Genomic DNA, 25,870 nt, shown 5'->3' on the forward strand with positions numbered 1-25,870 from the left:
ATTGCTGCCTTTGTTTTAGAACTGTAACATGATAGAACTGTAACATGAAAATACTTAGACAATGAAAGAAAAGGTGCAGAAAAAGCGTGTGCGCACACACAGAGAGAGACATACACACAGAGACATACATGTACACATACACAGGCTTATGTACATAGATGCATACGTACACATACAGGTAGTTCGCCTGATCCGCCAGTTGCATCCCTTTCTGGACCGGGACGCTTTGCGCACGGTGACTCACGCCCTCGTCACCTCCCGTCTGGACAATTGTAATGCTCTCTACATGGGGCTCCCCTTGAAGAGCACTTGGAGGCTCCAACTGGTCCAGAATGTGGCCGCGCGGGTAGTTATGGGCGCACCTCGTAACGCCCATGTAACACCTCTCCTGCGTGAGCTGCACTGGCTCCCAGTGGTCTTCCGAGTGCAATTCAAGGTGTTAGTCACCACCTTTAAAGCGCTCCATGGCATAGGACCAGGATATCTACGGGACCGCCTTCTGCCACCAACAGCCTCCCACCAACCAGTTCGCTCCCATAGAGAGGGACTCCTCAGGGTGCCGTCGGCCAAGTTATGTTGGCTGGCGACACCCAGGAGGAGAGCCTTCTCTGTGGGAGCTCCTGCCCTCTGGAATGAATTCCCCCCTGATATTTGTAACATCTCTGACCTCCGGGTTTTTCGCTGTGCCCTCAAGACCCTACTTTCCGACAGGCGGGGCTGTCAAATTGAATGATTTTAAATTGGGTTTTAATTTTGGGTTTTAAAATTTGGCCAAAACTATTTAATGATTTTAATTAATTTTAACTAGGATATTGTATATTTATATATTTGTATTTTAATTCTGGCTGTACACTGCCCTGAGTCCTTCGGGAGAATGGGCGGTATATAAATATTATTATTATTATTATTATTATTATTATTATTATTATTATTATTATTATTATTTAATCTTTAGTGAGATTCACAGCCTTTGAGGCTGGTTAATAGCTCAGCAGCTCGAGTCCTAACCAAGGACCTAGGAACTGTTAAGGTATCGTCGGAGAATATAAGCTGTTCCGAGTAAGGTGGTTTTTTGTAGAGTCAAAATGTTCAAGTCCGGCAAATTTAGAATTTCTAAATAGCGGGGTAGCCCTTTGGGTATTGCTCCAAGGGCTCCAATTACAATCATGACAACACACAATTTCTTTTTCCACAGTCGCTCAACTTCAATTTGCAAGTCCCGGTAGTTTGTGATTTTTTCTTGCTGCTTATCTTCAATCCGTGCATCACCAGGTATTGCAATGTCAATGAACCATACTTTTTTCTTTTCAACTATTGTTATGTCAGGTGTGTTGTGAACCAAGTGCCTGTCAGTCTGAATCCTAAAATCCCACAAGATCTTGAGTTTCTCATTCTCTACCTGATGTTCCCAGTGGTTTTTGCTGTACTCAAATCCAAACTTCTGGCACAATTTCCAGTGAATGATCTTAGCAACACGGTCATGGCATTGTAGATAGTCAGTTGTGAAATTCTGCTGCATTCACTGATCAGGTGGTCGACTGTCTCATCTTTCTCATTGCAGAGGCGGCATTTGCTGTTGGTGGTAACATGTTGAATTTTTGCCTTCATGCAGTTTGTGGCTAGGGCTTGTTCTTGAGCTGCCAAAATAAAGCTTTCTGCTTCTTTTTTCAGTATTCCTGATCTTAACCAGTTCCAAGTTAATTTCTGGTCAGCTTTGCCTTCAATACTTTTCAAGTATTGGCCATGCAGAGCTTTGCTTTTCCAATTTTCAGCTCGCTGCTCAATTACTGCTTTCTTATATTCTGCTTTTGTTTTAGTTGTCTTTAAAAAGCCTCCTTTATTTACTTCCTTAATCATTGGTTCTTCACTTTTCTGGATGTAATCATTCAAGCTGCGTTTTTCTTCTTCCACAGTCTGCTTTACTTGTAGGAGTCCTCGACCACCCTCTGCTCTTGGTAAATATAATCGGTCAACATCACTTTTAGAGTGCAAGGCATGATTCATTGTTATAAGCTTCCTTGTTTTTCTGTCCAAATTGTCTAACCATCTGGGTCCAGTCAATTATTCCTGCAGAGTATCTAATCACTATTATTATTTATTGGTTAATCTTTAGTGAGATTTACAGCCTTTGAGGCTGGTTAATAGCTCAGCAGCTCGAGTCCTAACCAAGGACCTAGGAACTGTTAAGGTATCGTCGGAGGATGTAAGCTGTTCCAAGTAAGGTGGTTTTTTGTAGAGTCAAAATGTTCAAGTCCGACAAATTTAGAATTTCTAAATAGCGGGGTAGCCCTTTGGGTATTGCTCCGAGGGCTCCAATTACAATCGGGACAACACACGATTTCTTTTTCCACAGTCGCTCAACTTCAATTTGTAAGTCCCGGTACTTTGTGATTTTTTCTTGCTACTTATCCTCAATTCGTGCATCACCAGGTATTGCAATGTCAATGAACCATACTTTTTTCTTTTCAACTATTGTTATGTCAGGTGTGTTGTGGACCAAGTGCCTGTCAGTCTGAATCCTAAAGTCCCACAAGATCTTGAGTTTCTCATTCTCTAAAACTTTCTCAACCTGATGTTCCCAGTGGTTTTTGCTGTACTCAAATCCAAACTTCTGGCACAATTTCCAGTGAATGATTTTAGCAACACGGTCATGGCGTTGTAGGTAGTCAGTTTGTGAAATTTTGCTGCACCCACTGATCAGGTGGTCAACTGTCTCTTCTTTTTCATTGCAGAGGCAGCATTTGCTGTTGGTGGTAACATGTTGAATTTTTGCCTTCATACAGTTTGTGGCTAGGGCTTGTTCTTGAGCTGCCAAAATAAAGCTTTCTGTTTCTTTTTTCAGTACTCCTGATCTTAACCAGTTCCAAGTTAGTTTCTGGTCAGCTTTGCCTTCAATACTTTTCAAGTATTGGCCATGCAGAGCTTTGTGTTTCCAATTTTCAGCTCGCTGCTCAATTACTTCTTTCTTATATTCTGCTTTTGTTTTAGTTGTCTTTAAAAGGCCTCCTTTATTTACTTCCTTAATCATGGTTCTTCACTTTTCTGGATGTAACCATTCAAGCTGCATTTTTCTTCTTCCACAGTCTGCTTTACTTGTAGGAGTCCTCGACCACCCTCTGCTCTTGGTAAATATAATCGGTCAACATCACTTTTAGGGTGCAAGGCATGATTCATTGTCATAAGCTTCCTTGTTTTTCTGTCCAAATTGTCTAACTCCATCTGGGTCCAGTCAATTATTCCTGCAGAGTATCTAATCACAGGTATAGCCCAGGTATTTATGGCTTTTATGATGTTTCCTCCACTCAATTTGGACATTAATATCTTACGAATTCGTCGAATGTACTTGGCTGAAGTTAATTCCTTGACTTTATTATGCATTAAGTCAGAGGCTTCTAAAATTCCCAAGTACTTGTAGCCTTCTTCTGATTTTACTGCCTTTATCATTTCTTCATTCTCTAGTTCTATTCCATCCTCTTCTATGATCTTGCCTGCTTTGGTTGCTATTGTTGCACATTTGTCAATTCCAAACTGCATACCAATGTCTTGGCTGAATTCTTTTGTGTTTTCAATTAATAAATTCAGTTCAGCTTTTGTTTTACCAAACAGCTTCAAATCATCCATGTACATCAAGTGCGAGATTTTCAGTCCTTTTTTTGCAAGTTCGTATCCACAGTTCATCTTCTTCAAAATGATTGTCAGTGGTAGCATTGAGAGTATAAAAAGTAGGGGTGAAAGGGAATCGCCCTGGAAAATGCCTCGTTTAATTTCAACTTCACCCAGTTCTTCTTCATTAGCCATAAGTTTTGTTTTCCAGAGGTTCATTGAAGATTCCATGAATTTTTGTATGTTGCTGCTGATGCCTAATATTTCCAGGCATTTCTTGATCCAGCTATGGGGAACTGAATCAAATGCTTTCTTATAGTCTATCGAAGCCATGAACAGGTTGGTTCGTCTTTTCTTTGAGTTCTTTAGGATTAGCTTGTCGATCAGCAATTGATCTTTTGTTCCTCTTGAGTTTTTGCAGCATCCTTTCTGTTCTACAGGAAGCAAGTTATTTCTTTCCAGGTATCTATATATTTGGTTTGCAATGACACCAGTAAGAAGCTTGTATGTTGTTGGCAAGCAGGTGATTGGCCTATAGTTTCCAGGGTCCTTTCCTTTTTCTTTATCTTTTTGGATCAAAAATGTCCTTCCAGTTGTCATCCATCCATCATTTTCAGGTGTTTTTAGGATCTGGTTCATCTGGGTTGCCAATCTTTTGTGCAGACTTGTAAGTGCCTTTAACCAGAAGCCATGCAGCTCATCCGGTCCAGGTGCACTCCAGTTCTTCACTTTTCTTGACTGTCTTTGCACCATTGCTTTTGTTATTTTCACGTCTTCCATTTTATGCATTTTAATAGAGTCCTCAACCTGTTTGATCCATTTTGCATTTCTGTTGTGCTTCTTGTTGTTTTCCCACAAATTCTTCCAGAATTTCAGAGCTTTCTCTTTATCAGGCTTTTCATTTGTTGTTACTCCATTTCCATTTTCTAAATTCTTATAAAACTGGTGCTGATTTGCTCTGAACTGTGAGTTTTCCTTGAACTGAGTTACTCGGTTTTCATACCTTTTAATCTTTTCAGCGATGGCAACAACCCTCTGCTTCAGCTCTTCAATTACTATTGCAATCTCCTTATTCCTTAGATCGTATCTTGCTTCCAGGTTGCTTTTGACCTGCTTGTTCTTTAGCTGACCTTGCCTTAGGTTCTTCAAGTTGCTCAAATCTCCACGTACTTTTTTGATCTTCAATTCTAACCGAATTTTCCACTTAGGCTTCCCCTTCTTGCCTCTTTGGGTCTTTTGTATTTTCAACCCCAGTTCTTTGGTGGTTATGATGGCTGCTGCATACATCAGTTGGTTTGTTTCAGCTAATGTAGTGGTTCGAATAGTTTGCACAGCCTCATTGACCTTTTTTAGTACATTTCTCAATTCTTTCCGGTTCACTTGGTTCAGCTTTGGCAAACGTGTTCTTTCATCATCTTCCATTTGGTGTTTTATTTTTCCAGCTAATTGAGCACTATCTGTTGGTGTTTGTTCTTTAGTGCTTCCTTGTTTTTTATCTTCATCCATTTCAGTATCCTCTTCTTCCCTTTCTTCCTCAATTTGCTTTTGAGTCTGGAAATCATTCTTGATGTTACTCCTCTTTGTTGTTGTACTCAGACCATTAATTGCTTTCTCTTCTATTGCTATTAATTCTTCTGTAGTGAAAAATTTGTGGTTTAGGATTACACGTCGTTGGTCCATTAACCTTTGTTCACTGGTGTCACAGTCCGTATGGTTCATCTTCCAAATCTGATACATTCTTTTTTGAAATCCATGTTTTGCTGGTTCAGACTGATAGTAAGCTTTCATAATAGAGGTGTTTTCTTCCCTGGTCCAGATTTTTCGCTTTTTGGGTTTTTCTTCCAGTAGCTTGTCAGCTCCATGCCCTGGTTGCCTAGCAGAGGGAGTTGAGCCCTGTAACTCATTTTGCGTAGAATGCCCAGGAGCCATAGCATCCAACGGAACCCTTGTTAATCCGGGCGACGGTTTAGCCGGCATAAATTTCATTTTTTCTGTATTCACCATATTTGAATGGGTTGTGGAGCAGATTTTGTCTGGCCCTTCACCTAAGGTCTGTCTGATATGGTTGCACCTGTTCAGCATAGCCCTTAGGATCACTAGAGCACGCAAGCCCCTCCACCACGACAAGGTAGAGCTCCTCGGAGGGGACTATTATTATTATTATTATTATTATTATTATTATTATTATTATTATTATTATTATTATTATTTTACAACCAAAATTTGTGTTGTTAAGCAAGGCAATGAGTCGAGGGAGTCATGTCCCTGGCAGCCCTGAAGATGCTCCCAAAATGGGTGTGTTTGGGTCTGTTACTTGGAACCCTGACACTCCCATATTATTACTTTCCTGCCATGGTGGTTAAGCACATCACTGCAGTGTGAATCATGCAGTCCTTTAGCAAAGAGTTCCCCAACGTTTCTGGCTTTGTGGATTGGCAGAGGGGATGGTTATGTGTGAGCGGCCGGCAAGCATTCGCGCACACATGCAGCTCCATTTGTGCGAGAGGTGTGCTTGTGCGCCTGCCGTTCATGCAAATGGCACATGCATGGGCACAAGTGATGATGACCATGCACATGCTCACTAGCCGTTTCCAAGGCCCGGTTGTAATCCCTTCACAGCCCACTAGTGGGCCAGGGCCCACAGGTTGGGGATCCCTGCTTTATCAGATCCATTTTCCCCCATTGACTTTGCTTGTTGGATGCTGGCTGGAAGACTAGAAAAGGTGATGACATGACCCTCAGATGCTTTAACCATCATAAATATAAGCCAGTTACCAAACTCTTGAATTTTGATCATGTAATCATGGGGATGCTGTGATGGCCATAAATTTGAAGTCCAGTCATGTTGCATTTTTCAGTGCCATTGTAACTGCAAGCAGGCTCTAAAAGAATGGTTGTAAGTCAAGGAGTATACATACATACATACATACATACATACATACATACATACATACATACATACAGTTGTAATTTTAAAATCAACATTTTACAAATATTTATTTAGTATTTTTATCCAAAAAAATTTGGGTTGATGAAGTTAATCTATTATGGATTATTTTGTTAATACAGTTGAAATTGGAGACTGAAGTTGAGTAAATCCATCTTTAATTAAATGATTTCTCAATAGAGAATTGAATAGATGAAAAAGGTCTTCTATTATAGATAACCCTCGTACATCCAATACAATACACCAATTTGAAAATCTTTACCCAAAAAATCCATTTGGGGCCAGTGCTAACTCTGTTAAGCACCATCCAGGGAATTCGCTTCCTATGTGTATTTCTTAGGTATTATTTTAATCAGAAGGAGAAAAAGGAAATGATTGAAAGAAGGGAGTGCTGTTTCAAACTGGTGATGATCTGTTTAAAATATTCTTCACTCCATTTTGATGGGGATAATGAGAAAGTGCTGAGAATTTTTTTCTTGATTTCATGTTTGTACAAATGTCACAACATAAGAAAATCCATACTGGAATAGAGTAACATTTTATTTGTTACAGAGAATACCAGGAATGCTATAACTAAGGTATAAGGGCAATATCTTTGGTTGCAGGAACAGTTGCAGGAACTGGGCATGGCTAGTCTAGTAAAGAGAAGGACCAGGGGAGACATGAGAGCAATGTTCCAATATTTGAGGGGCTGCCATAGAGAGGAAGGGGTCAAGCTATTTTCCAAAGCACCTGAGGGCCAGACAAAGAATAATGGATGGAAACTGATCAAGGAGAACCTTTACTATAGAAGGGAAAAATGAAAAATAAAAATAAAAAGTGTGTTACAGTAAAAACAGTAAGGGGTCTTTGCATGTTAAACCTCTAGCTACATTCCAACTCAATTATACTCATCAGGGACTGCAGCAATAACATGCACTTATGTCATATGAAGTTAGAGATCATATAATTACTAAAAATTAATTTAGATGACTGGTGATCAACAATGACCTGCTAAAGATTTCAATGTAAAAATATAAATGTCCTCAGCCAGGATGTCTATGAGGTGGGAGGGTTCGGTGGATATCCAAATGTCAAGAGAGTGACTGCGAATCATTTATAGAACTCTTTCAGCCTTGGCTATTTGAACATATGTGAAGCCATCTTGGAGAATTCTGGGAGTTGAAGTCTACCCATCTTAAAATAACCAAGGCTGAGAAACATTAATTTATAGTAAAAATTAATACATATATTAATTTAATAATAAATATAAATATTACAATATATATAAAAAGATGTCGAGACTCTAGAAAAAGTGCAGAGAAGGGCAACCAGGATGATTAGGGGACTGGAGGCTAAAACATACAATGAACGGTTACAGGCACTGGGCATGGCTAGTCCAGTGAAGAGAAGGACCAGGGGAGACATGATAGCAGTATTCCAATGTTTGAGGAGCTGCCACAGAGAGGAGGGAGTCAAACTATTTCCCAAAGCACCTGAAGGCCAGACAAAGAATAATGGATGGAAACTGATCAAGGAGAGATTCAACCTGGAAATGAGGAGAAATTTTCTGACAGCGAGAACAATCAACCCATGGAACAGAAGTTGCCTTCAGAAGTTGTGGGTGGTTCATCACTGGAAGCTTTCAAGAAGAGACTGGACTGGCATCTCTCAGAAATGGTGTAGGGTCTCCTGCTTGGGCATGGGATTGGACTAGATGACCTAAAAGGTCCCTTCCAACTCTGTTAAGCTGATAATCTTGAACCCACATTTGGTTTTGAGGATGACACAAATCTTGAGGATAACATGTAACGTAGTAATTGTTAACTTTCTTTTGTTAACATAATTTTATTTCAGCAAAGTATACAGAACAGATGCCAAGCTCCCTAGCTTCTAATTTCCTGAGTACTCCCTGGGCCCATTTGTGTAAAAGGTGTTGAATTGGCTACTCTCCAGTCCTTTGCAAAGAAACCAATCTTGAGGATACAGTTATCCTAGAAGATCATCAGTTTTACATCTGAGTTTTCAAGGAATTCTCGGATGAATTCCATCTGGACACAATAATCTACTTGTTTCCAATATGTTAACTTCATTTTATGCTAATGCTGTTTGGCACAGATATCTGTGTATCTCTGCTTCAGGAAAGGATGCAAATAAGTTGCTTATATTTTTCTGTTTTTTTCCAATCGTATGTTCTTTAGATGCTTCCTTAAACTTTTTTTGATGCTCCTTTCTAGTGTCACATAATGACCCAGTTAACCCAGGGGTGGGTTCTAAAATTTTTTACTACCAGTTCTGTGGGTGTGGCTTATTTTGTGGGCGTGGCTTGGTGGGGGGTAATGTGACTGGGTGGGCCTGGCCAACTTTTTTTTTTAACTTTTAAAAGCATTTTTTCTACAACCTTAACAGGTTGTAGAAAAAAATGCTTTTAAAAGCCTCTGACAATCAAGCAACTCAGCTGGGATCGTCAGATGCTTTTAAAGGCATTTTTTCCCTACAACCTCTTCGGCTGAAGAGATTGTAGAAAAAATGCTTTTAAAAGCCTCTGATGATCCCAGCTGAGCCGCGTGATCATCAGAGGCTTTTTTAAAAAAAACTTTTAAAAGCATTTTTTCAGCCGAAGAGGAAAAAATGCTTTTAAAAGTAAAAAAAAAAAACTCTTTGTGCTTTTTTTGGGTCTTCTTATGGTTCCTCTGTTGAATTTTACATTCTGTTTTGGTTAGACAACTCTTCCATTTTCTGAAAGAAATTTTCCTTTATTTAAAAGCTTCCTTAACACTATTTATTAATCTGTTTAGTGATCTCATGGAATTCTTCTTAATCTGGGGTACACGTTCCCAGTCTCTGAGAAACATAGGCTTTCATGGCAAATAGTATCTTTGAAGTGTGTAATAGGCAAGACTTCCTTCAGATAGCAATAGCAATAGTTCTTAGACATATATTGCTTCACAGTGCTTTACAGCCCTCTCTAAGCAGTTTACAGAGTAGGTGTCAGCACTCCAACTTATGCTCTCTTCCAGTGCTGTCATGAAGACCAGAAGTGCTGAATTATTGCTGAGATGAACTTTTACCTAGTTTTCTGCATGCAAGAGATAGGGTTTTCTGGGGGATGAGGGTGGGGGTCACATTCCTGTGAGAAGTACGTGCCAGGATGGAGAGATGGATTGGCTAATGGCCAATGAGAAATCGGGTTGGAGAGCGGAAGAGGAGGGGGTTGGAAGGAGGGGCCAGTTGAGCTGCAATTAGCCTCAGAAATGTCGGCTATTTCTGTTCTTAATAAAGAATGATTCATTAGAGACTGCGCTTGAAAATGAAACTTATTTTAAGACAGAACCGAAACCTGACAGACAGCTCAACTCTCCTCCAAATCCAGGCTGGCTGAGTTTAAATCATCCCGTTCCCTCCCACACAACTGGTCGGACGGACTATGGCTGAAGCCAAGCTATCGGAGGAAAGCCTGCTTCAAGAAAAGGGAGGAGCAGAAGCGGTCGTGATTCCAGCCAACTTGGAAAATACAAAGGTTCAACTTTCTCCACCTTCCCCCCCCGCAGAACTTCAAGCAAAGAAACGTGAAGCAGATAAGTACCCGGGGACTGTGCCAAAAGCCTTAAAGGCGGAATCCCCTTTTGCAAAGTTAAAAGATAAAGAAAAACCCCTAAGTGAATTGGGAAGGGCGAGCTGGGGATGGGAATGGCAGCGAAGCCCAGACAAGGCAGCACCTCCCTACCCCAGGATGAGAGACGAGGCAGAGGACTATCAACACCAGGGCTGGCCCTCCAGAGCTCAGCACAGAGAGGAGAGGGCAGAGAGGGAGGAGCCACCCCAGTTCAGAGGGAAGTTCGATGGTGACCCAGACAACCTCGCCCAATTCCTCGATTCAGCTGAGATATACATAGAGCGGTTCGGACACCTCTACCCTTTCCCCAGAGCCCTAGTGAATGCTATCAGGGAAGGGCTGGAGGGAGAAGCAAAGAGGTGGTCAGCATCACTCTACAAATACAGGGGCCCCCAGCTACAAAATGCGGATGGGTTCTTGCAACTATTGAGAGCCCGTTATGAGGAGGAGGAGGAGGACCCCTATGTGGAAGACGAACTCAGAAACCTAATGCAGAGGGGGAAGCCTATCAGAGAGCATATCCGTGAATTCAGGAGAATCATTTCCGACAGAGGGGTCCAGTTCACAGCAAAGTTCTGGAGGGAGTTTCTACGATCCATAGGTTCATCCCAAGGGCTCAGCTCAGCATTTCACCCGAGTACCAATGGGGGGGCAGAAAGACTGAACGCTATGATAGAACAGTATTTAAGATGCTACGTCGACTACCAGCAGTCCAATTGGGCAGACCTCCTATCTTTTGCGGAGGTTGCATATAATAATGCTGTCCACAGCAGCACGGGGCTAACCCCGTTCAAAATAGTGAGTGGCATGGATTTTGTTCCCATGCCAGAATACCCGAGGGAGCCCCCTTCCTCAGTCAGTTTGACCGACTGGATGGCAATGTTGAGACAAACTTGGGAAAATGTTAAGAGGGCGCTGGCAAAGGCGGCTCAATCTTATAAGGACCAAGCAGACAAGCACCGAACTCCCCAAAGACCATTTCAGCTGGGAGAGAAAGTTTACCTCTCCACCAAGTACTTGAGACTTAGACTCCCGAGCAGGAAATTGGGCCCAAAATTTATAGGACCATTTCCTATAATAAAAATAATCAACCCTGTTACGGTGCAATTGCAGTTGCCACGGCTTTTGGGGAAAATTCACCCCGTTTTTCACAGTAGCCTTCTAAAACCTGTAGTGGGGTCTACTTTAAGGCCAACACCACGTGAACCCCCTGGGCCCCTGGTTGTTGGGGGCCAAACGCATTATGAAGTGCAGCGGATTCTCAATTCAAGATGGCACAGGGGGCGCCTTCAGTACTTAATTAAATGGAAGGGTTACCCATTGTCAGAGGCTTCCTGGGTGAAGAGCACAAACATCCAAGCTGATCGCCTTATAGCAAAATTCCATGCAGACCACCCGGGAAAGCCGGGAGGGGGGGGTGCACAGCCAGGGAGGGGCTGATGGGACTAATCTTCTTGTGTTTTCCCTATGGGATAGGTGATGTCGCAGAAGTGAAGGGAGAGGGGCCGGATGTCAGCACTCCAACTTATGCTCTCTTCCAGTGCTGTCATGAAGACCAGAAGTGCTGAATTATTGCTGAGATGAACTTTTACCTAGTTTTCTGCATGCAAGAGATAGGGTTTTCTGGGGGATGAGGGTGGGGGTCACATTCCTGTGAGAAGTACGTGCCAGGATGGAGAGATGGATTGGCTAATGGCCAATGAGAAATCGGGTTGGAGAGCGGAAGAGGAGGGGGTTGGAAGGAGGGGCCAGTTGAGCTGCAATTAGCCTCAGAAATGTCGGCTATTTCTGTTCTTAATAAAGAATGATTCATTAGAGACTGCGCTTGAAAATGAAACTTATTTTAAGACAGAACCGAAACCTGACAGTAGGTATATTGCCCCCAACAATCTGGATCCTCATTTTACCAACCTCCAAAGATGGAAGGTTGAGTCACATGAGACTTGAACTATCAAACTGCCGGCAGCTGGCAGTCAGCAGAAATAGCCTGCAGTACTGCATTCTAACCACTGCGCCACTACAGTTCATTATCACTAGATAATCTACTACCAAGTCATTCAGACTTTGGATGATTAGTCCCATATTTTGCATTTAGTGTGAACATCTACTCATCAATCAATATCAAGGCAAGGTATTTATTATATTATAGATTTCTGAACTGTGTTCAGAGGCAGCAGCAGAATGCAAGTTTGAATTTTAACTCGTTCATGAGCAGTGAAGGTAAGGTCCATTGAATCACATACAAGCTAAACAGTTTGAAAAGCTTTATTGACTGTGGATACAACCTCAACTGGCACCTTTTGCCAAGTTTTGACCTTCCTCGCCAGCACTGGTCAACTCTGAACAGGATCCGTACCCAACATGGTGTCTGCCAGGACTCATTGTTTAAGTAGAGTCTTGTCTCTATCCCTCAGTGTGACTGTGGTGCCCCTCGATAAAATATCCACCATATTGTGTCCGGATGTCATTAAGAGCTTACACCGGTCCTGTCCTTGAATGGCTGGGTGGACTAGACATTAACATTTGAACTACTATAAGTCCATGTATTTGCCCTATGCTAAATAAATAAACAACCTCAACTGATATACGAAAAAAGGTATATGTATCTTATTTATTTATTTATTTATTTTTGTATCCCACTTGGGTTGCACGGTGGCTCAGCGGTTAGGATGCTGGGCTTGTCGGCTGGAAAGCCAACAGCCTGCGTTTGAGACCCAAGTGCCACATGATGGGCTGAGCTTCCCATCCTCGCCCCAGCTCCTGCCAACCTACCAGTTCAAAACCATACAAATGTGAGTAGATAAAGAGGTACCACTTCGATGGGAAAGTAGCAATAGTCCATGATGTCATGCTGGCCACATGACCAGAGAAATGTCTTCAGACAAGGCTGGCTCCATGGCCTTGAAACAGAGATGAGCACCCCCCCCCCTATAATTGGCAACGACTATCAGAGTCAAATCCATAGGGACTCCTTTACCTTTTTTAATCCCACCTTTATTATTTTTATGAATAACTCAAGGCTGCGAACATATCCAATACCCCTTTTTCCTCTTATTTTCCCCGCAACAACAACCTTGTTAGGTGGATTGAAGTGAGAAAGAATGACTGGCCCAAAGTCACCCAGCCGGCTTTCATGGCTTGCCAACACACTTAGTTCTGAGTAAGGAAGACAATTTGTAACCAACATTTTGCAAGCAGTATTGAAGTGATGAAGGTCATTTTTCATCGGTTCTCTGCATCTGTATTGTTTGTATTTGGTGAGTATATGTTTGTGTATATATACACACAGGATACATGTTTTGTATATATGCACATACATACAGTATTTGCCTTGAATAGTCGTCTGTCCAAAATCTGGAAGCTCTGTTAGGAAATAGAAAAACATTTTGCAAATATGTTAGATTGTCTCAAGTGCAGAAAGTCAGAAATTACATGTCTTCTGTTGGAAAAAATGTCCATCTGGGTTCAGTTCCAAGTGGGAAGAAAGACACTGGAAACATGGAGACTGCTTGGAAAGATTGTTTAATGATGGACAGGACTACATGGTTTGAAGTCCTGGGCAAAAAGAGCACATGGGAGAGAGAGAGAGAGAGGGAGGGAGGGAGGGAGAGAGAGAGAGAGAGAGAGAGAGAGAGAGAGAGAGAGAGAGAGAGAGAGAGAGAGAGAGAGAGACCCTCTCTTGAGCTTTGAATTTGAGCTTCCTCTTCCTGTGGCAAGCTATTGGCTGCTGTAGAACTCATAGCTAACCTTGTAAGTTTTCTGAGTCAAGCTTGGTTGAATCTTGCTGGGTGATGATGTAATGACTGGGCTTTGGGCAATCCCTATTATGGCTTAATGGCTTTGTCCTGGTTTGGATCTTGAGTGAGAGCTAATTCTATGATATCCTGAGGGCCATGTCTTTTGTGTTATAGATAAGCTGGCCCAGCCTTTGTCTTGTAGATAGGTTGACACCAAAATATCTGCTGGAGGGGGGGCAGGGAACTGAAGCTCTGAATTTATGTCTTTAGAAACATGTTTCTCCTTTAGGGAAAATACAATATTCTGCCTTTTTAATATTTCCTAGAATATTTCATTTTTCTAGGAGAGAGGTGGGTGCTGCTAACTTCCTACACTTCTTTAGTACAAATATTCTCTTTCTGTATATATAAAATCCAGATGCTATTTGAATTTGTCAGTCTTTTTAGCTGTTTCTATGATTTCCTTTGCTGAAAAGGCACTCTACGTTTATACCAATAGTGTAATTCTGTGTTTCCCACAAATTATGAGGGTAAAGAAGGACTAAGTAGGATACGAACAGCAAGCTCTCTGCCTCTCACCTCTCACCTCTTCTTCTAACCGGTGGATGGGTTTCTCTTGCATTAAGTGTGTCCAAAGCTGAAGTTCCTGAATGGTGGTTGTGAATCTAATTCTGTCCTAGTACTTTTCTGCACTAGGGCTAAGCTTGCTGACAAAATTAGTTTGGGGTTTTACTGTAGTTACTATGGTAATAAATTGCTAAGGCTTGAAGTTTTCCATTTCCCAGATGGCCTTTCCTCGCTGCCTTTCCTGGCCCCAATGCTACAATGATAGGGACAGTCCAGTGGTCATCAGCTCCATATAATTATAATGGATATTATTGGGTATGATTTTAGTGAGCATTATACCCATTAGACTGAATTAACTTACTTGTAATCATGTTCATTCATTTACATCAGAGAGCAGAGGGGAGAAACTGGAAGAAGTCAGAGTAAATTGTTGTAAGCACATGTTTATTATGCTTTGTGCATTGGCTACTTGCTGCTTTAAGTCAAAGCAGCCATGGAAAGCTTGAAAACCATATATTATTGCTTTCATTTCAGGGGGCGGGGCCAGCTGTCGGGCCGAAAGGGTGTGTGAACAGGTAGCTCTGCAACACACAGCCAGTTTTCAACCCTCCGGTGGGCTTTTGAAGTCGAGGAGGATCCTGAAGGGACATATGAAAAAGAGGGGCATTCTGCAGATTGGGAGCGGACCGTGCACCGTATCGGGAGGCAGGAGAATTCCTCAGAGACCGGACGGGGAAGAAGACAACCAGCGATGGCCATCCAAAAGAAATGACAGCTGGACAAAATAAGTGAGAAGCAGAACAATGGTGGATCGGATCTGGCCCAGAGGTGGGTTTCAGCAGGTTCTGACCAGTTCTGGAGAACCGGTAGCAGAAATTTTGAGTAGTTCGGAGAACCGGTAGTATAAATTCTGACTGGCCCTGCCTGCCCCCATCTATTCTCTGCCTCCCAAGTCCCAGCTGATCGGGAGGAAATGGGGATTTTGCAGTAACCTTCCCCTGGAGTGGGGAGGGAATGGAGATTTTACAGTATCCTTCCCCTGGAGTGAGGTGGGAATGGTGATTTTGTAGTATTCTTTCCCTGCCATGCCCACCAAGCCACGCCAACCAAGCCATGCCACGCCCACCAAGCCACGCCCACAGAACCGGTAGTAAATTTTTTTTGAAACCCACCACTGATCTGGCCGAAATCAGTTCTGATCATTGAAAGTGAGTGTAAAGGGAAGATTAAAAATTAAATGCTTTCGAGGGGATCCTTGGGTGGACTTGAAAGAGAAGCGGTTCCAGCTAGAAGGAGGGGCGGAGGAGATTCCCCCTCCCGATGGAAGAACAGCAAGGAGACGTGCGGGGAAAAGATAAGATAAGACCCAGAAAGAAAAGAAGGCAAGGGAGAACAAGATTGATTGGAATAGCAGGAAATACTATCTTGTACACTGGATTAAATAACAAGGTTTCTATTTATTAAACAGGTGGGAGAAGAAGATTTGGATAGCACACGCTTTTCATGTGTAGAAAGTTAGCACCTACCCCTCTCCTAGAAGAATGAAATATTTTAGGAAATATTAAAAAGGCAGAATATTATATTTTCTCCAAAGGAGAAACATGTTTCTAAAGACATAAACTCAAAGCCTCAGCTCCCTGCCCCACCAGCAGATATTTTGGTGCCAACCTATCTACAAGAGAAAAGGCTGGGCCAGCTTATTTACAAAACAAAAGACCTTCACTCTCAGGACATGATAGGATTATCCCCCACTCAAGATCCAAACCAGGACAAAGCCATTAAGCCATAATAGGAATTGCCCAAAACCCTTTCAGAACACAACCCTCTTCATTACATCATCACCCAGTAAGATTCAACCAAGCCTGGGACTCAAGACAACCTACAAAGTTACCCCTGCATCACCCCATGAGAGTCTGACAACCAATCAGAATACATTTCTTTCACAGGAACAGGAAGCAAGTTCAAAGCCCAAGAGAGGGTATAAATCAATCAATCTATCTATCTATCTATCTATCTATCTATCTATCTATCTATCTATCTATCTATCTATCTATCTATCTATCTATCCCTCCCTCTCTCCCTCCCTCTCTCTCTCTCTCTCTCTCTCTTGTCTTGAACAACAAGAGTTTGTTTGCATCTGTTGAACTGTATCAGCTTTAACACCAGTTAGCAATTTGAAAGTTGTTGGTAAGCAAGTAATTGGACTGAGGTTATCTGGTGTTGTGCCTTTTTCTGGATCTTTCACTATCAGATAGGTTTTGCCTGTTGTTAATAAAACTTCAATTTCACCTTCTTGCAGTATGTTTTAAACTGCTTGGCAATGAGTGGGCGTAGTACACCAGTCAGATGTTTCAAGCAAACAAAACAAAATAAAACATTCAGTTTATCTTCACGAGTGTTGACTAATTCTTAATCTTTGCCCTGTTCTCTACCATGCCTGCTGTTTTTACAAGTTCTTTCATTTCACTTTCTGCTTTATTCTTATCCACCTCCTTTATCCAAGTTGCATTTTTGTTCCACAGTTGTATCCAGAATTGGATTGATTTGTTGGGGTTTTTTTTTTCCTTTCTGACTAGTTCAGTGCATTGATGGATTAGCAGAAATGTATCTGATTTGATTGAAATCAGAAATGTTGCTTATTGTGTGCAATTTGAGTTTTATGTCTGCTGATCTTCTTTGCTATAACTGTAATTTGCTGCTTTATTATTCTAGTGCTTCCTCAATCTTCTTTGTTTCTAGGTGATATTTCTTGATCAGGTATTCTTTGGTTTTCTTGTTCTTCTGTTCTTTTCTTTCACCAGTTTTAGCTTGCACCACATCTAATCTTAGCACACTGATCTTACCTTCCTTTCATTTTGGAGATACACTGTTTGGTTTTTTTCTTCTTTCTTGATTTTGCATCTAAGATATTAAGTATAACTGAAGCCATACAACACATTAGTTGATTTGTTTCTACCCTAACCCTCACCCTCACCCTCACCCTCACCCTAACCCTAACCCTAACCTGGTCCTTATATTTCATATTACAGAGTTGGCATCTTTTAATACTTGTGCTAGCTGCTTCTCTGGAACAAGTTTCAATACAGGCAATCTTATTCTGTTGTTTTTGTGCTGTTCTAGATGCTCAGTTATTCTTTGGCTCAATTTCTTTACTTTTTTAATTAGAGGACTTTATTCTGAGAAGGCAGAGGATACTGTCTTTGGTGTAAGCCGCCCAGAGACCTCAGAGAGTGGGCAGCATAGAAATACGACTAATAAAATAAAATAAATAATATATATATATATATATTGTATTGTTTTGTATTGTATTGTATTGTATTGTATTGTATTGTATCGTATCATATCGTATCGTATCGTATCGTATCGTATCTAATCGTATTGTATTGTATTGTATTGTATTGTATTGTATTGTATTGTATTGTATTGTATTGTATTGTGTTATATTATATATATCATATCGTATCGTATCGTATCATATATTGCTCGCTGCCCTAGAAGAGTGAGGAAAATTCTCAGGGATGACTCTCATCCTGGTCATTACTTCTTTACCCTCCTACCATCGGGAAGGAGATATAGAAGTATAGCCAGCCATACAAACTGGCTGAAGAACAGTTTTTTTCTGTGGGCTGTCAGACTCCTGAATGAGAAATAACATCATAACTATGTAGTACTATGGACTTGCAGGGCCGGTGCAACGTGTAACTTGTTCACACTGGTGCAATAGGACTGGGTGTTTTGTTAATATGATTTATTGGGTTAGGGATTTTCTGTGTTCACTGTGAGTTGTATTGTATTTGGGGGGGGAGGTGCACTGAGGGAGCTCAACCAATCTCATTGCACATATGTTGTGCACTGACAATAAAGATTTGAATTTGAATTGAATTTGAATCTAGAACTGGTACATACTTTTTATATATCCTTTTCTCATTGGACTTATTTGCAATAACAGAATGACAGGTCATTATTTCTTTGTTTTTAATCTTTGTTATTGTCATTACTATGATGGTGATAACAATGGCAGGAAATTCACCAAACATTTGGAATTTTAAGTTTACTGGGCTTGCTAACCCTCAAAAAAAAAAAAAAAAAAAAAAAACTTGCTTGAAACCGTTTACATACAGTGATACTTCCATGACTCCTAAATATATGGTTGGAACATGAATATTAAAATGTATGATATTCATACTAAACAGAAAGAAGAGATAACAGTAATAATTCAGACATTCCCAATATGGGAACAGCAAATTGTTCTGTCCATTCTTATAATCTGAATTTCAACACAGATTCCTTTTGGTTTCTGTATTTGATCAGTATTAGACCAACTCTGAGATTTGGCTGAGTTGCAACTGGGTAAGCAATTATGAGTTGGCAGGAAAATATATTAGATTTTATTGGCTTGACTCCTGTACTCAGCCATGAAATTGCAGCCTTGAGATTCCTTCTTATCTGTGCATCAATTTGCCCTTTGAGGCTTTATGTTTAAGGCTTATAAAGGATACTGAGATGACATCTGTAAGGTCACCTCGTAGTTAGTAAATATCAGCTTTAAACATTTTTGTCTGTCCCAAAAGAAAAAAAAAATACCTTTACCATATTACTTGTCCCTTTTAGATTTATTTCTCTTTTGACATACAGTGGTGTTGTAGAACTTTCAACTGAGGACAGGAATAACTGTGTGACAATGAAATTGCTGGGCTGCCTTTTTTTGTAATGTGCCTTTTAAAAAGATTTAATACAATTTTAAGTTCTATTACTGAAGGCTTTCCTGGCCATACATATGATTTCTAGTAAAATCAAGGCAAATCGTTTCAAACTGGGTTGCAGGAAATACGATTTCAACAACAGAGTGGTCAACGCCTGGAATCCTGTACCTGATTCTGTTGTTACAGCCTCAAACCCTCACAGTTTCAACCTCAAACTGTTTACCATGGACCTCACTCATTTCTTAAGAGGTCCGTAAAGAAGGCACGCATAAGCGCACCAGTGTGCCTACCGTCCCTGCCTTACTGTCCCCATATATTTGTATTTACTTCCTTTGTTTATGTTTATGTTCAGACCTATACTTGTTATCTTGTACATGTTTGACAAACAAACAAACAAACAAACATCCTTCTCATGGACCAAGATTCCAAGGTATTTCCCAGTGTAGCTTTCTAAATAGCTATTTAACTGATAACAAGTTCTAAATTAAAGGACGCGGTGGCTCAGTGGCTAAGACACTGAGCTTGTCGATTGAAAGGTCAGCAGGTCAGCAGTTTGAATCCCTAGTGCCATGTAAAGGGGTGAGCGCCCAGTTTCTGAAAGCAGTTCAAAAGCACGTAAAAAATGCAAGTAGAAAAATAGGGACTACCTTTGGTGGGAAGGTAACAGTGTTCCATGCGTCTTTGGCATTTAGTCATGCCGGCCACATGATCATGGAGATGTCTTTGGACAGTGCTGGCTCTTTGGCTTTGAAATGGAGATGAGTACCACCCCCTAGAGTCGGGAACGACTAGCACGTATGTGCGAGGGGAACCTTTACCTTTAGCTTAAGTTCTAAGTTATAGTAATATCACTTTTATTTAGTTTTTTAAATCTTATATTTAGGAGCTCTCCTTCTATCCATCATGATATAAATGCAAATTCACGGTATTTATTTTTGATTTGCTCTTCATTTATCTTATTTAGTGCCATATGTTTGTCATCTATGGGTCTGTGACTCTTCTGCTCCCTCCCTTTCTTCTTGTGGCATTGCCAACTCCTACCTGTCACCAGAATCACACAATGGCAAACAGCAATTACCCTACTGCAATGACTATATATTTATATCCTACTCTTCTAGATGGTCTTACAACAACAACAACAATACAGAAAACCAACATTAATTATGACAAGGGTGGCAATTCAAAGCACAGCTTGCAGTTAAGATTCAACGGAGACCTGAAATAATAGAAGGAACAGTCAATCAAACTGTAGAAGGATATTGAAAACAATGTCTTAACAAAAGAGCATAGGAATATTTCTGTAGTTAAGCACAGCATATAAAGAGGCCACCTCTCTTGTAAATATGCTGACCGACGGCACAAAGAATAAGGTCTTTCCAGCCATATAAAAGGACATGTCTTTATGAAGGCACAATATGGATTGTGGTCCATTGGATTAGAAGATTCTACCTTCACTCTATTGTGCACCACTCTTTGTTATTGTTAATGCATTGATTGTAAGCTGCCCAGGGTCGTGTCACAGTGGTGAATAAATTTAATAAATAATATCTTCAACAATTATTTATTTATTTAGGGCAAACTAATCTCCCCTGAATAAATACATTAGGGTTCTACTGGGTCCCATGCTAATTGTCATTAAAGAACCAATTATGGAGGAATTCTCAAGAAAAGTCTGATTATTCCTCTGGATCAATTGAATTTTGTAATCTGCTTCATTTAAGGTTGATTCACATAAATAATACTACATTTGTCTTAAATGTACCAATTGCTACACGACAATGTATCTAAAAACCCCTGAAAGCAGAGGTGGGATTCAGCCGGTTCGGACAGGTTCAGGCGAACCGGTTGTTAAATTTTTGCACAGTTCAGAGAACCGGCTAATGGCACCACTGGCTGGCCCTGCCCACCCTGCCCGTCCCACTCCTTATCTCATCTCGCCCGCCTTGGCCACAGTATAGCAGCTGCTGCTCTCTAACTTCCTTGCTCGCTAGCTTGCTTGCCTTGACCAAGTGGCCCCTGCGGCCCAGCCCACTTGCCTGCCTTTGCCCCAGCCTCCCACATGACCCAGATCCCTGCCCAGCCTTCCTTCGCCATTCTCCGCTGCCTCCCATGTGGCCCAGCTAACTGCCTGCCTGGTGACCCTTCCTTCGCCTTTTTGCCAGTGGAAACAGCCTGCAGCCCTGCCTCTTTGCCAAGGCAGTGGCTACAAGGTGTTCACGCTGGCAAAGAGGCTGAGGCTGCAGGCCATTCGCACCAGCAAAGAAGTTGTGGCAGCAGTTTGACAATGATGTAGGAATTAGCTGTTTAGCAGAGTGATGGCATGGGGGGAAAACTCCTTGTGTTTAGTTGTTCTGATGTGCAGTGCCCTAAAGCAACGTTTTGAGGGTAGAAGTTGAAGGAATTTATGTCCAGGGTGCGAGGGGTTAGATATTTTCACAGACCTCTTTTTGGCTCGTGCAGTATACAGGTCCCCAATGGAAGGCAGATTGGTAGCAATTGGTTTTTTTCTGCAGTTCTAATTATCCTCTGGGTCTGTCTTGTTGGGTTGCAGAGCCAAACCGGACAGTTGTAGAGGTGCAGATGACAGACTCAATAATTCTTCTGTAGAACTGGATCAGCAGCTCCTTGGGCAGCCTGAGCTTTCTGAGTTGGCGCAGGAAGAACATTCTTTGTTGTGCTTTTTTGATGATGTATTTGATGTATTTAAGTCTTTAGATATTGTAGAACCTAGAAACTCGATGGTCTCTACTGTTGCTACTGTGTTGTCTAGTATTATGAGTGGTGGTAGTGTAGGAAGGCTTCTCCTAGAATCTACTATCAATTCTACAGTTTTAAGTGTGTTCAGTTCAAGACTGTTCCAGCCACACTACAAGGCTAATTGTTTAACCTCCCATCTGTATGCAGATTTGTCGTTGTCTCGAATGAAACCAATCACTGTTGTATCATCTGCAAACTTCAGTACTTTTAACAGAGGGATCCTCTGAGATGCAGTCATTGGTATTGTTCTGACCTAGGCTTCCCCAAACTACAAAGCAGACTCCCTGTCCAGAAAACTCCTTTTTATTAAGTTACTGTGAATTCTTCTCATTCATATCCAGCAAAGTTTTCAAGGGTAAATTTACAGTCACAGACTTTATCTGGCTTGGGAAGCTGTCAGGCTGATATCTTCAAAACTTGGGAGTAGCATTGGGACTACTGAGAGGTCGGGAGCCGTTAGAAAAACCGGAGCGGAAGGATTCGAGCGGAATAATGCCTAAATCAAAGGAACTTGTGTCTTCAAGCTCATCTGGCAGTGATTCAGATGCTGATACAGCGCATGCAAATCATCTGCTGTCAGAAAAAAGGAAAAAACAGACAGCCCCAGAGAAACCTGTAAAGAAACAGAAGACTGGTGAAAGTTCCAGAGGTGCAGCCTCCTCTGTGCAAAGTAGCAACAGAGATGAGAATATGTTTCAGATTGGTAGATATGTCAATGTTCGGGACTTTAAAGGTAAAGTCCTAATTGATATTAGAGAATATTGGATGGATCAAGAAGGTGAAATGAAACCTGGCAGAAAAGGCATCTCTTTAAATCCAGAACAGTGGAGCCAGCTGAAGGAACAGATTTCTGATATTGATGATGCAGTAAGGAAACTGTAAAGAAAAGCCATACAGAAACTCTACTCTTATAGATTTAAGTAGTCTTTTACATTAGCATTCGTTTTTCTAAAACTTATTTGTTTTCCAAGTTATTGTATATTTGGATTGCAAACAATTTGTAAGATGGAATGCTTTTTTTATTGTGCATTAAAAGTGTATTCTGAGTGAAGTTACAAATGTGTATACTTTTATTAAATAGATGTTATGTTCTCACATCATGATGTAAAATAAAACACATTTAATTAATAAAAAAAAAACTTGGCAAGGAGTCACAAATTAATTAAGCAAACTAATTGTCTCCTGCAAACTCCGCTCCCCTTTCGCTCCTCTTTTATTCCCTCTGGGAGGGGCCATTCATCGTCCACCTGTGCCTTTACTTCCAAGTCGACCCTTGTTCTTTAGCTGTTCCCTTCGTTTGGCAACTCTGCGCATGTGCACACTGGGAACAGGCCAGGGGTGGGTTCTAAAATTTTTTACTACCAGTTCTGTGGGCATGGCCTATTTTGTGGGTGTGGTTTGATGGTCATGTGACAATTCTTTAGGATTTAGCAGAGGTACTGGTCTACCAGGCTTTTAACTGCTTTCAGAGCTGTACCGGTCTACCCATTTGTTTTTGGAGGCACCAGTCTACCCATTTGTTTTTCGAACGCAGTGGTCTACCATCACACTGCTTTTTAACACTGATCAGCTGTAGGGCTGCCCTTTGAAGTCCCGTTTTTTTTCCTTCTAGCCAATCAGCTGGGACTCGGGAGGCAGTGAATAGATAGGGGGTGGGGCCAAATAAAAGGTAAGAATAACACAGGGGGGGGAGGGCCCAGCTCCCGAACAAAGAGAACCGGTTTGGTGACATCATATCGTCACCGCTACCAGCTCGGCCAAACCGGGCCGAACCGGGAGGAACCCACCACTGGAACAGGCTCCAGCTGTTCGTCTGCCTGACTGATGTCTGACTCCGAAGGCAACTGATAACTGGCATATGGCCCTGGCCCCCTCTCTGCCTCTGACACAGAGCTCTCATCAGAGCAGAGGTGGGTTTCAGCAGGTTCTGACCAGTTCTGGTGAACCGGTAGCAGAAATTTTGAGTAGTTCAGAGAACCGGTAAATATCACCTCTGACTAGCCCTGCCCCCATCTATTCTCTGCCTCCCAAGTCCCAGATGATTGGGAGGAAATGGGGATTTTGCAGTAACCTTCCTCTGGAGTGGGGTGGGAATGGAGATTTTATAGTATCCTTCCCCTGCCACAACCACCAAGCCATGACCACAGAACCGGTAGTAAAAAAATTGAAACCCACCACGGCATCAGAGCCTTCCCCAGACTCCAGGACTGGCCCATGTTCCTCCCCAACCTCCTCACTGTCCAAATCTGCTGCCAGCTCCGCTAGCAACTGGTGGGCCACAACAGGTATATAGAGAGAACAGCCTTCTCTAAGTGGTTTACAATGTTAGCATTTTGCCCCCAACAATCTGGGTCCTCATTATCACTAAAATGCTTTGAAAACCACCCCTTTTGGATGCTTACCAGAGCTCTAACAAACGAGTACTTTAACTGTAACACACATTCAAGTACTCATCAATATTAAAGCTGTGAAGTAACTGCTTATTTGCCATTCTGATTCAAAAGGAAAAGCTTTTCTTCCTAAGATTGCTTCAGTACATGTACTTGGAAATATTCTGAAGATATAAAGTGGAGGAAACCATGTCTGGTACAAATAAAATATTAGACATGACTTCTGAGAACTCTACTTACAGTTTACACAGCTTCCTCGGCCTTCCACTGTCTCAAAATCCTTCTGTGATCCATCCTTTGCCATGCTCTCCTCAGGCAACAGACAGTGGTGAAGGCAGCATGGAGAGCGTAAAACAAACTGCAGTTTTACGCAATGTATGTACTCTGCATGTGCTCCAGGCATCTGGTATTGACATTTACCTCCTGTTCCTTGTTATATCAAATGAAAAGAAAATGGATCACAAAGGACTTAGGGAAAACAGTCTCTGGTAAAATAACTTTTGAACAGATATGCAAGCAACCCATATTTTCATGTTGTGCAAGTCATGTTGTTTTCCTAGGTGACATGAACATCTGTTAGAATATAAAAAATATGTTAACTGACTCTCATTTAAAAAAAAAAGAAAAATAAGAATTCTTTTTTCTTACAATTGCTAAGAGCGTAGGGAAGAAAGACAAATTATGCCTTATCTAATTCACTAAGATCTTGGGGCCTTTATATATTTATTTTATTTATTTTTTTATTTTATATTGGATTTCTATACCGCCCTTCTCCCTAAGGACTCAGGGCGGTGTACAGCCAGATTAAAAAAAAACATGCAGAACAAATATTAAAAACAATTAAAAGATATATAAATTTGGCCCAATTAAAACTCATTTACCAATTAAAAACGTTTAAAACATTTAAAAACAGTTAAAAATTTCATCTTAAGCCAGCCCGGCTTGTTTAAATAAATGGGTTTTAAGGGCGCGACGGAAGGCACTGAGGTCTTGGATTCTCCTTATCTCTGGGGGGAGCTGATTCCAGAGGGTGGGTGCCCCCACAGAGAAGGCCCTCCCCCTGGGGGTCACCAGCCTGCATTGTTTGGCTGATGGCACCCCGAGGAGGCCCTCTCTGTGGGAGCGCACGGGTCGCTGGGAGGTCGTCGGTAGCAGCAGGCGGTCTCGCAGATAGCTAGGCCCTATGCCATGGAGCGCTTTAAAGGTGATAACCAACACCTTGAAGCGCACCCGGAAGACAACTGGGAGCCAGTGCAGCTCGCGCAGGAGCGGTGTTACATGGGAGCGCCATGCTGCTCCCGTCACTACCCGCGCTGCTGCGTTCTGGACCAGCTGGAGCCTCCGGGTGCTCCTCAAGGGGAGCCCCATGTAGAGAGCGTTGCAGTAGTCAAGGCGAGAGGTGACGAGGGCATGAGTGACTGTGCACAGGGAATCCCGATCAAGAAAGGGCCGCAACTGGCGAATCAGGCGAACCTGACAAAAGGTCCCCCTGGTTACAGCCGTCAGATGTTCCTCCAAGGACAGCTGCATATCCAGGAGGACTCCCAGATTGCGAGCCCTCTCTGTGGGGG

At 41.8% G+C, this 25,870-nt stretch overlaps 1 protein-coding gene and 1 pseudogene across 2 annotated transcripts; both read left to right on the forward strand.

The window, feature by feature from the left end:
* The first annotated feature begins 9,520 nt into the window (after window positions 1-9,520).
* On the forward strand, window positions 9,521-18,331 carry LOC148113179 (uncharacterized). Of its 2 annotated transcripts, XM_087871805.1 has the most exons (4): window positions 9,521-12,937; window positions 13,227-13,402; window positions 14,984-15,277; window positions 15,918-18,331. In XM_087871805.1, the coding sequence occupies exon 1, from the start codon at window positions 9,957-9,959 to the stop codon at window positions 11,583-11,585; it is 1,629 nt and encodes a 542-aa protein (XP_087727931.1). In that variant the 5' UTR covers window positions 9,521-9,956; the 3' UTR covers window positions 11,586-12,937; window positions 13,227-13,402; window positions 14,984-15,277; window positions 15,918-18,331. The 2 variants fall into 2 exon arrangements, with proteins under 2 accessions (XP_087727931.1, XP_087727930.1); XM_087871804.1 differs by having other exon boundaries at window positions 9,521-13,402.
* A 3,558-nt stretch (window positions 18,332-21,889) lies between these two features.
* On the forward strand, window positions 21,890-23,048 carry LOC117678027 (activated RNA polymerase II transcriptional coactivator p15 pseudogene; annotated as a pseudogene).
* Window positions 23,049-25,870: the final 2,822 nt, after the last annotated feature.

This window comes from Pantherophis guttatus, chromosome 6, assembly GCF_059756535.1.
Source record: "Pantherophis guttatus breed Tessera chromosome 6, ASM5975653v1, whole genome shotgun sequence".
Taxonomy (NCBI): Eukaryota; Metazoa; Chordata; class Lepidosauria; order Squamata; family Colubridae; genus Pantherophis; species Pantherophis guttatus.

Coding starts and splice junctions, on each gene's coding strand:
- LOC148113179 (XM_087871804.1), top strand. CDS start 9,957: ATGGCTGAAGCCAAGCTATCGGAGGAAAGCCTGCTTCAAGAAAAGGGA.